The following is an 11005-nucleotide window of genomic DNA, read 5'->3' on the forward strand; positions in this document are numbered from 1 at the left end:
CCCCCGCCCCCCCAGGACCCACCGAGGCTGCAGGAGGAGCGATGGGGAGGACCTGCCCAGAGCTGGGCTCCATTGAGCTTCAAACCGCGGTGGGGGTCCCGGCTGGCTTTGGGGAGACCGTGGGGGCCACGTGCCGGTCAGCAAGGCCGGGTAGGAGGGGGTGGCAGGGGGAAGGGGGGGACCAGCTCTGCTCAGCATCCACAGGGCTTGGGCCCGTTGTCACCCCTCCACTCACCTCGCCCTGCGTCAGCCCCCTCTGAGCCCCCCAGCTCTGCTCAGCATCCACAGGGCTTGGGCCCGTTGTCACCCCTCCACTCACCTCGCCCTGCGTCAGCCCCCTCTGAGCCCCTCTGCCCGCCTGGGCACCCTTTGCCTGTTTTTTATTTCTTTCACCCTAAAACAGCGGTGCCGGCAGAGGGCATCCGCAGAGCAGGGCACAGCCAGGACTCACCCTGGCCATGGCTGCCCAGTGTCCCCCCTTCTCCCCCAGGGGACATTTGGGGCTGTGCGGGACCCTGCAGGCACCCAGAGTGGCCCCATGCCACCTCCAAGGGTGGGGGACGCCCAGCAGTGCCCATCTGTGGGGTGAGGGGGACGCTCACCAGGCGAGGGACAGACGGACAGATGGTGGGTGATGGCAGCCCATGCTCACACCCACCATGCCCGACAGGTCCATCCCCTGCCCGGTGGTATGGGGTCCGTCCCTGTGGGCAGAGGGGATGGGGACAGCGGGAGGGCAGGGGATGGGGGGTGCCCGACAGGGGAAGCTGGCAGCCAGCGCTGATGGCAGTGGGGTGGCTCCCGGCAGCCATCACTCTCACCTGTGTCTTCTCTTCTTCCGTGACCCCGACTCAGACCTGAGGGATGAAGAGGAAGCGAAGATGAAGGAGACAAGCTGAGCCGGCCAGCAGGGACCAAAGGCCGGGCAACCCCAGGGGATGGGGACAAGGGCAAGGGGGTGGCCCTGAGATGGGCTGCTGGATGGGGCAGGTGACAGCTGCTGTGAGGAGGTGATGGCCCCATGAAGAGCCATCAGCATCCACCCCTGTCCATGCCTCCATCCTGCCCCAGCCCAAGGGCCTGGGCAGCTGCCAACCAGCCCTGCTGTCCCCAAGCAGCCCCACCGCCCCCAGGCAGCCCCACCGTCCCCAGCCCGACGTGGTGTCCATCCTACCTGTCGCGTCTGTGTTTCTTTCCAGTCTTCTTTTTCTTCTCCTTGCGGATGGGTGAAGAGCTGTCGCAGCTGGGGGGGGTGGAAAAAAAAGTGGGTGCCCTTGAGGGGGGAGCGAGGGACCTCCCAGCCTCATCCCTGTGGCCCAGGGAAGCCCCCTCCTGCCGCCCCCCAGCACCCTGCTTCCCCTGGGCCACCCACGGGTTGCATGAACATCGCATGGCAATTATTTCCTGGGGGGATTTGGGGTGGGGGATAGAAAGAGCCTTTTGGCAGAAGGGCTCTGGCTGCCTTTGGTGCCAGAGTGCCCGAATCCTACTGTGTCCCATTGCCACCTCGTGGGCTCCGCAGCCTCCAGCAGGAGACGGAGTGGCCAACTCCTGCTGGGATTTCAGAGGGGGACAGTGGGTGGCAAAGGCCAGCCCGTGCCCGGTGGCCTTGCATGCCTGGCAGGGACCCCACAGCCCACCCAGACCGACGGGCACTCACCTGCGCTCCGAGCCAGGTTTTCTCTTTTTGCTGCCGTGGGGAAGGCAGAGAAGAAAGGGACATTAGGGACAGCGTCTGCCCAGCCAGCCAGCACTAACCGGGGAGGGGACCAGCGGGTAGACGGGGCTAGACCCTTCAGGAGCCAAATCCTGCCTGGTGCTGTGCCCTGCAGCAGCCGGCTCCTTCCCAGCACGGACAGGGCGAGGTCCCACCAGTGTGTGCAGTTGGGTGGGCTGGCGGTGTCCCACGGCGCTGTGCATGTGTGCACACGCGTGTGTGTGTTGCACCGCCGGTGCGTGCAGATGCATTGCACCTCTTGAGGGTGCATGTTTGGGGGTGTGCTGCCCCCCAAAGTGGGGAGACTTGCCCCACCGGATCCTGGGGAAGGGGTGAGCCTCCCAGGAGAGGGGACAGAGCAGGGACAGCCAGGGACTCACCGGCTCCGGCGGTGACCCGATTTCTTTTTCTTTTTCTTCTTGGGCGGAGGAGAGGTGGAGCTGCTCGAGCGTCTTTTCAGCCTGCAAGGAGAAGGCAGACAGGGTCGGGGGGAGAAGGGATGGCCGCCCAGGGCTCTCCTGGCCTCTGTGTCCCCCAGTGGGGAGCTGGCAGGCAGGGAGATATCCCTGCCTGTGCACACCCGCTTCCCAAAATCCCTGCTGCGGTTCCGGCTGGACCTGTACTCGTGGTGGCCGCTGTCCTCACGGTAGCACTCGGCCGAGCAGTCGCACTGCAGCAGGCAGCCCTCACCATAGTCGGGGTACTCCACCACGTACTCCTCCCCGTCTGTCCCGTGATGGTTCTCTATCACGCTGTCGAAGGAGGAAGCGCAGGATTAATTCGGGGCTCCCCGTTCCCCATTTCCCACTGGAGCGGCGGGGGGGAAGCCTGGGGTAGCCCCGGTGTGGCTGCAGGAGCTGGGGGACATCCCCTCTGCCACAGTGTCCCCAGGGGACCTTGGTCACATCACTTGAGGTCCACATGCAGCAAACCCCCATGGTGTCACCATATGGTGGGGGTCTTCTCGGGGTCTTCTTGGGGCTCCTGTCCCTGCAGTAAATCCCCACCAGGCTGGCACAGGGACACCATGGGGCTCGGGCCACTATATCCCCGCAGGGTCCAGCCCTGGCATCATTTGTAGCCCCTTTTGGCACTGTCCAAGTGCCGGGGCTGAGCTGGGGGCTGAGGTCAGCCCAGGTAGGTGGCAGGGCCAGATTAGAGCGAGAGGAGCTGGCAGGAGGCTCAGATTCGGGGGATTATCCACCTGCTGGCAGGAGCTGCCCGGGATGATCCGGGCTTTGAGGCCAGTGCCCCAGCATGCCACCGGCTCAGCACCGGAGCTTCAGGCAGGTGATGGGTGATGTGCCCCCTGAGCCAGCCGAGATGGGGTGGAGGGACATCAGGCCTGAAGGCACCGCAGTCTCCTCTCCCTCCTGAGTGACTTCGTCAGCACTAATTTTTCCCACTGCCATGGAAACCGGCAGGAGGTTGCCATTGACTACCGGGGCTGCGGGCAGGGCTTGGCAGAGGCCTGGCAGCTGGACCCAGGAGTCCCCTGCCCAGCCTCTCCCTGCCATCCCCCACCTCCCCAGTCCTCCTCTGCCATCAGCCCCAGCAGCAGCATCAAACCCCCCTGGGATCCTCTCGTTTGTTCTTGGGGGATGTAGGACATCTCACCCCGGGAGGGATGCGGCCACCCAGATGCTCTGGAGGGAACTGTAACAGGTGGGGCCGTGGCTGGAGGGTGCCCGGCATCACACCGGCCTGGGCACTGCTTCCCAAGGGACATTTGCCCTCAAAAACCCGATGTGGGCTCCTCCACCCTTCCCAGCCCGGAGGCGTGCGGCCGGGGATGCCGGTGGAGAAGCGCAGCCCCCACGGCACCGGTCCCTTGGCAACCCTGCCAGCGCCTCCGGCCAAGCGAAGGGATGCTCCCAGCCCCAGACAGCAGATCCAAGAGCTGCACGTGTTGACATCCCTGGCCGCAGGCAGGCCCTGGGCTGTTTAACCCAATGAAAAATGGTTTGGACCAAAACTAGAAGCGAGGCATCCTCCTCCTGACCACGGATGATCGCTCAAGCGGCTCTTGGGCTCCCTTCTGCACCGCAGCCATGGCTTTCTGGGTCCTCTCCAAGCGACTCCGGCCTTGGCCATGCCCTAAGGGCAGGAACAGCCTTTAAACCACCCACCCAACCATGGGAAGGGGACAAAAAGAGGAAAAGAGAGGAGCGAGTAGGGATAATTCCCTGTTGGACTCTCTGCTCTGTGAGCAGGCAGTGCTCCACGCCAGAGCCGGCTGCCAGCATCTCACCCATTAGCTGTGCTCAGCGGCTCAAGACGGGCTTGTGCTGCCCCAATTATCCCTCCCCGCCCGACACATACTCTCATTTGTTTTCAATCCCACCAGCCTGTCCGTCAAGCAGTTACTCCTTGGGGATCGGGCTGTATCGCCAGGCTGTGCACGCACAGAGATGGGAGCTGGAAGAGCGCAGAGAGCAAGGCAGGGACTCAGGTGGTCACGGCTCTGCTCAGTGCCTCAGTTTCCCCTGGGGAGTTTTGCAGATGATGCTGAGCTTTCGCATCTGCTTTGAAACAAGAGCAGCTGGTTCAGACTCACAGTCCCAGCAGCCAAAGACTGAGCTGTAAAAGTCCAGAGAGGTGCTTGGAGCAGGACCAGCCCATGAGATGTTTCTCTGAGTACTCTCCCAGCCACCGCAAGGGCTGGGGCTCTTTATTTAAAGTTTATTTAACTCCCTTGTCCAGCCTCTTCAACCAGCGCAGACCTTTTACACCCAGGACATCCTCTGGCAGGGACTTCGGCAGCTCAGGTCCCCGCTGCTTGAAAAGCCACCTCCTTTGGACCCAGCTCCTACCAGCCTCCTCCAAGCGCCTCTGGCTTTGCTCTCCTCTGAGCAATCCTTTGCTTTGAGACTGCTCCTTCCAGCTCAGCACTATTATTTATAGCCCCTGGGCTAATCTTTAATAATTACCCTTCATTTTGCAAAAGCAAGCCTGCAAAGGTGACAGCTAGGGCTGCTTGGGTAACCTCGGCTTCCCTATGTGTTCCTTACAGCACCAGCCCTAATGAGCCTGCCCGGGAAGATGCCCTGGAGATGACTCATGCCCCCATGGGCAAAGGCCACTTGTTAACAGGAGGACTTGATGCTCGGCCACCCGGGGGACCTGGACAGGTTGGATTTCCCCATGCCTTGGTTTTTCCTGCCTGGAGGAGGACCCTGGATGCTTCAGGCTGCCCCAGGGCCATGTGCCCCATCCCGGGCTGGGCACAGCCAAGCCGTGTCCCTCCCTGCCCGGCATGCCAGCAGAGCGCTGGGAGGAAGGCTCTCCCCGCCTTGCGGCTTCCCTGCCTCCCCCCTCGCCCTGATTTCCTGACCCTAATGAAGCATTAATATTCAGTGAACCTGCAGCATCTATTCCTGTCCCAAGTGACCTGGTTTCCAGGCTGATGGATGGTGCGCGCCGGGCCAGCCACGCTGCCTGGGCCATTAAGCGTCACACATCATCGAGCCAGGGCGGACCCTCGCGAGGCTGGGGACAGTCCTGTGTGGGGCAGGAGGAGCGAGTGGCACGTCCCCAGCAGGAGCTGGGCTGCTTTGGATACCTAGCCTGAGCCCCAAGCCCCCCTGGGGCAGATGCAGCCCCCAGGGACCAGGCAGCATGAGGAGCAATTAGGAGACAGAGGCACAGGGCAGGAGCTCCTTGGAGAAACTTCTTCCATGGGGCTCCTTGGAAGCCTGATGGAGACGCAAGCTCTGGGTCTACCCAGGTGAAAAGCAAGCTCGAGCCCTGCTCATCCAGCCTGGGCCCCTTGCAACACAACTTATTATTACTATAATTAACGGTTGTTATTGCTAACACAAATATCACCAGGGTTACAGAACAGCAGCCAACCTCCCAAACCATCTCCAGCCAAGCTGAGTTACCCCAGCTTCACATCTGGAGACAGAAGGACTATTCTGCACTATGGAGTTAAGAGCGAGGACTGGAGATCGGTGCCCTTGCCTGGCTGGAAGCAGAAGCTGCAATTTCAGCCCCGGTGAGAGCAGGAGAGGTGACCCAAAGAGGCAGGAGTGGGCAGAGTTGAGGCACAGCAAACCTGCAGCTTGGTCTCTGCCACTGCCTGGTGGGGTGAGCCAAGCATCGAGACCTTCTGTGCTTCAGTTTTATCATCTGTGGCAGAAGAATTGCAACGCTGGCCTCTCTATACAGCACTCTGAGGTCTCCAAAAGACCAGTGCAGGATAACCTCTAACCTCCCCAGAGGTAGGATCCTGCTACAGAGAGGCAAACCCTGTCTCCAACCAACCAACCGACCAACCAACCAACCAATCATCCAACCAACCAACCAACTAACCATCAATCAACCAATCATCCAGCCAAACAACCAATGATCCAAACAACCATCCATCCCTCTAACCCTATATACCCTCTCTATGTCCATCCATCTATCCAACCATCCCTATATATACACACCCTCTCTGTATCAATCCACCCATCCATCCACCCGCCCACCCATCCGTCAATACTCGGAGGCAATCTGAGCTGTGCCTCTCTGGGATGAGGGACAGACGGGATGCACAGACGGGCCAGCTCGGAGCTGCCTCACTTACATTTGGCGCCCGTGCTGGTCCTCTCTGGTGAGCACGCCTTCCTTCTCCATCAGCATTTGCCGAAAGGTCCCCACTTTCTGCCGGATCTCCTCTTCGGAGTACCTGGATGGGCAAAGACGCAGTCAGGGATGCCGTGGCTGGAGCGTGGGCTCCCCAGGGACCTGCTGAGGACCTCCATACCTTTGGGAGTGACACGTGGCCTGAGAGGCTGGACAGAAGGAGAGGTGGCATGGTGATGGTCATCAGGGCCTGGAGGAGAGCAGGTCCCTCCGCTTGGTCCCCTGCCCTCCATGCATCACCCTCCATGCCCTCCTCTCTCCTACCTGCCCCTCCCAGCAGTGCTTGGCAGAGGAATGGACATCAGGAAGGGGTACAAGAAGAGGATGACCAGGAGGTTGCCATTCCCCCCCCCCACTGCCTCAGATTTTGGAGCACATCTCCACTGAACCCCCTCGGCAGTGCCAGTATCGCAGCCGTCAAGGCCGGGGTTCGCGCCGGGCGCCTCTGTCCCATCGTGAGCCTCCCTCGCTCGTCCCCATGCTGCAGCGGGGCCCCGGCAGCCAAGCCAGCTCTGCGCTAACGCCTAACGCTGACTCAGGCCGCTGCAGGGTTATTAACGAGAGACACTAATCACTTTGTCCCTGGCATCTGAGAACAGCCGCGGCAAACCACGGCGCTCCAGCCGTCCCCGAGGTGTCCCCAGGGAGGGACAGGTGACAGCCCTGGGTGGGCGGTCCTGTGCCGCATCCCGTGGCTGCACAAGGGGACCTGAGCATCCCCCTCAACCAAAAACATCTAAATGGAGGGATGCGGTAGAGGGACCTGTGGTGCTCTTGGCACCGTTGTCCCCGGGGACAGGGCAAAGGGAGAAGGGCCCTATGTCACCACCACCCTGCTGCTCCAGGAGGGAAGGGGACGGGCTCCGTGTGTGTCCCTGTCCTCAACCGCACCATCTACAGGGGCTGCTTGCGGCCCATCCTCGCCGTCACATCCCATCAGCATTGCTGCTAACAAGCGCAGAAAACTGGATGTCACAGCCTGGCCGAGCCCCGCGGTCCCCAAGGCTGGCACCTCGCAGAGCCTGTGCTGGGGACGGCGATGCCCTGCGCAGGACCGTGGGTGCCCCTGTGTGCCCTTGGGTGCCCCTGGGTGCTGAGGGGCATGCAGCAGCACCCGTATCCTCTGCGGTGCCCACGAAGAGGAGCAGCGAGAAAAGGGGAATTAATATTAACAAGGCTCTCATTAATTCCCCAGCCGTCCAGGACTCCCGCGCAGAAGGAGGGCAGCTAACCGGGCATGGAGGCAGCCCTGGCTGCTTCCCCTCGCCTTGTACCCTGCCTGGGCATGGGAGGGGGGGGCCACAAAAACAGGGCAGCACCCCCAGATGCTGCTCTGCACCATACCGGTGCAGCCAGCCGGGCAGAGTGTGGCCATCCCGCAAGGATGCCGGCCCCGGCCATCCCGTGGGCATCAGCCAGCCAGCGGCAGCAGGAAGATGTCCGCCCGAGAAGACAAGCATTTGCTGCAGCGTATTATGGATGCAGCTGATGCTCTTGGAGAGGGGACGCGAGGCCAAACAGGAGGTGACAGATGGGCCACCACGGCTGGGCCGTTAGCAAATCTGCGGGGGGCAAGGCCAAGGTGGGGAACCCCCCTGCACCCAGCGATCCTGTGATGGAGGCAGGAGCACCCCACCAGCCCCTTCCCTCCTGCACCCCCCGGCGCTGCTTTTAACCCCGTTGAAGGGATTTGGGGTTTGTATTTAACACATCGAATGGGTTTGGGAAAGAAAGAAAAATTGCTGATGCTTCTTTTCTGGACAAGAAATCCAGCCTGCAGGCAGGGAATAACGGCACAGGCAGCCCCGAGCAAGCAGCAGCCGGGTACAGCGCAGGCAGGAGGAGCCATCCGTGTTTAAGGAAACAAGGGATTGCTTAAATCCCCGCAAAACCTCCTCTGCTCTCACACCCGTTCATCCCAGGGGCCCTGCCCTGGCCAATAACTCCCCCGAGGCCGTGGCCGGGATGTGGCCCCTGACCCAGGCAGAAACCTCAGGGGTGCAAAGCGCTTCCCGTGCAACCCCCCCGGAGAGCCCTGTGCAGAGGGGAAGAGCAGGCGGAGGATTAACCAGGTTGACCAAGATTATTACTGTAATTATATTATCATTTTGGTGTATCACCGTCATCACCGTTATTAATAGCCTTAATAATAGCAAAGGCAATTATAGCAATAACAACAATACCGATTGCAATATTGCTATTACCCATCGCAGTAATAATACTACTAGTAGTAAGATCCCTAGTAGGGCACGGGAACCCAACAGGAGGCTCTGGGCTCCCCAAGGCGCCAGGTCAGCCTTATTTATTTCCGTAACGACAAATTAGGCACAATCATTATTCCAGTCTGTGTGAGACAATTTAATTCTAGGTCACGCTTGCGCTCTTAATGAAAGCCTTGGCGAAGCCTTCCCTCAATCCATTTTCCTTCTCCCCAGCTGATACCAGTCCCCGTCTACCCATGTGTGCCGAAGAATTTGCTCCATCCATCAGGTTTTAGCGAGCTGTCAGGGGGATCAGGCTGTTTGGCTGGTGCCAGAGCTATGGGGCAGCCGGCAGCACGGCCATGGGTTCGGCGGGGATGGGGGTGTCCTCACTGGCCCCCCAGCCCCTCCTGCCCACCCAGGCAGGGATGCTCTCCGGCCCCTCAGGCTTTCCCCCAGCCCTTTGCTTCCCCAGGGCAGAGCAAAGGCTACGGAGCAGCTCGTGGTGCACAGTCAGGGGCACGGCAGGATGGGGGGGATCCTCTCACCCCAAAACTGGGGGGAGAGAAGGAAGGCAGGACAAACTGAAGCACCAAAACAGCCTTGCCTGGGACTAAACCCCAGCTCTCCTTCATCTCCCCAACACGAGAGACAGAGAAGGACCATCTCCCATCCCAGGCACGCAGGGCACAGGCCAGGCAGTGCTAATGGCTGCCTCCTTCCTGCCTCCACTTTCCCAGCACGACGAGCTGGGAGCTCAGATTTCCAAGTGGAGGGGCCGGAGCAAGCCTCCAACGTGTGTGTGGATGCACCCTTAGGTCTGCGTTTCTTGGAGGCATTTAGCTTCACAAACCAACCCACCAGTCCACCCCAAACCTGTCCAATACACCCAAAAGTGGATTTACTTCCAACTGGGGACATTTGCCACATTAAGGTATTTTTTTAGGGAGGAAAAAGGGAAAGAACAAGGTACAAGTGTGTCAAAAGGATCCCAAGCCACGGGGTCCATCTCCAGCCCAGCCCCGAGCCCCTGCTACTCACCCCTGCTCCTCCATCATCTCCTGCAGCTCCATGCATTTCAGCTCCACCCGCCGCTTGCGTTCGTGGTCCAGGATTTCCCGGTGAGCCTTCTTCACCAGGCTGGGTTCCACCAGCCGCACCTCCTCCTCGCCCTTGTGCCACGTACCCGAGGCGCCGGGCTGCGAGAAGCCGTTGGAGGCTTCCTGGGGCGAAGGCACGTCGGCCCCATTGTTGTAGAGAGCCATGCCGGCGTGGGCGGCTTCGCCGCCGGCAGCACCTGGGAGAGAGAGAAAGAGTTGGGGGTCAGTCCCTGCCCTGGCTTCCCTCTCACCCCGTGACAGCGAGGGGACCCCGCCAGGACCTGAAGGCAAAGTTTGTCTCAAAAGAGGTGCGGGCACACAGGTTGATGGGGACGGCGACTGAGAGATCTGGGTCTTCTGCCAGCTCCCTTCCTGCCCCTTGCCTCAGTTTCTCCACCTGCAAAGCAAGGCTGGGGCTATTTCCATCGCCATGCCGTGAGGGCTGGCTCATGGGAAAGAGGAGGATGCTCTGTGCCAGCCTCATACCGGGGAAAGCCTGGCAAAGCGGGGGTCTGTGGCACCTGGAGCCATACGGTAGCAGCGGGACAGGCGGGCAGGGGTCCCTCCGAGCCCCACGGAGCCTGCTGTCAGCTGGCACGGGTGCACAGCAGGGACAGGCATCCATCCTCACAGCCCTCTGGGGACACCCCCGGGCACTGTCCCCAGACAGCAAGGGGATGGATAATTTGGATAGCCCATTGCACGGGGACGCAGCCATGGGAGATCCCGATGTTCAGGCCAGCCAGCAAATGCCCACCGATGCCTTCCGGCAATGGCCTGGCACCCCCCAGCAATGGCCCAGCACCGGCTGTGAGGGGAGGTGAGGCTCCCCACCGGCTGCTTCCCCATCCAAGCAGCAGCGTCGAACTGCTGCCCGCCTGCCTTCTCTCTGCTCTTTCACCTTCACATGTCCCTGCCTCCTTCCTCAGCCACCACAGTCAACGTGTCCTCACTTGGCTCCAAAAATAACCCCATGGAAGAGGACAACCGTTCCTGAGCGGCACTACCGTGCCGAGGCTCCGGCTGATGCTCCCCGAGCCTGGGGGAGGACATGCTCCCAAATCTCCTGGATCAACCAGACAGACAACAACCCCGTCTCAGCAACCTCAGGCCATCGGCGCACGGCTGACTGCCTGTTCCTCTGTCTCCCCATCCTGTGATGCCCCAGCTCCCCTGCCCAAAGCACCGGCCCTCTCCCCAGCACGGGATGCTCCGGCTGGAGATCCACTGTCTTAATTATCCATGGCAGCCAGGCTGCAGAGGCACTGCCTGGGCTTTACCAGGGGCTCCCACAAATGCTTCCCCTGCAAAGTCCTACACAAATAGAAACGATCGGGAGCGAAGGCAGAGCACCCTCG

The 11005-nt window shown here is 61.0% G+C and overlaps 1 protein-coding gene across 1 annotated transcript in view; it reads right to left on the bottom strand.

The window, feature by feature from the left end:
• SRRM3 (serine/arginine repetitive matrix 3) overlaps positions 1-9812 on the bottom strand; it is a 19475-nt gene extending 9663 nt beyond the window's left edge. Inside the window, 7 exon segments of the mRNA XM_019474018.1 lie at positions 822-857; positions 1175-1243; positions 1661-1690; positions 2098-2178; positions 2335-2469; positions 6288-6389; positions 9589-9812. Of these exon segments, the coding sequence (XP_019329563.1) occupies positions 822-857; positions 1175-1243; positions 1661-1690; positions 2098-2178; positions 2335-2469; positions 6288-6389; positions 9589-9812 (677 nt within the window).
• Between the last annotated feature and the right edge of the window lie 1193 nt (positions 9813-11005).

Source organism: Aptenodytes forsteri, unplaced genomic scaffold, assembly GCF_000699145.1.
Source record: "Aptenodytes forsteri isolate BGI_AS27 unplaced genomic scaffold, ASM69914v1 Scaffold188, whole genome shotgun sequence".
NCBI classification, from domain to species: domain Eukaryota; kingdom Metazoa; phylum Chordata; class Aves; order Sphenisciformes; family Spheniscidae; genus Aptenodytes; species Aptenodytes forsteri.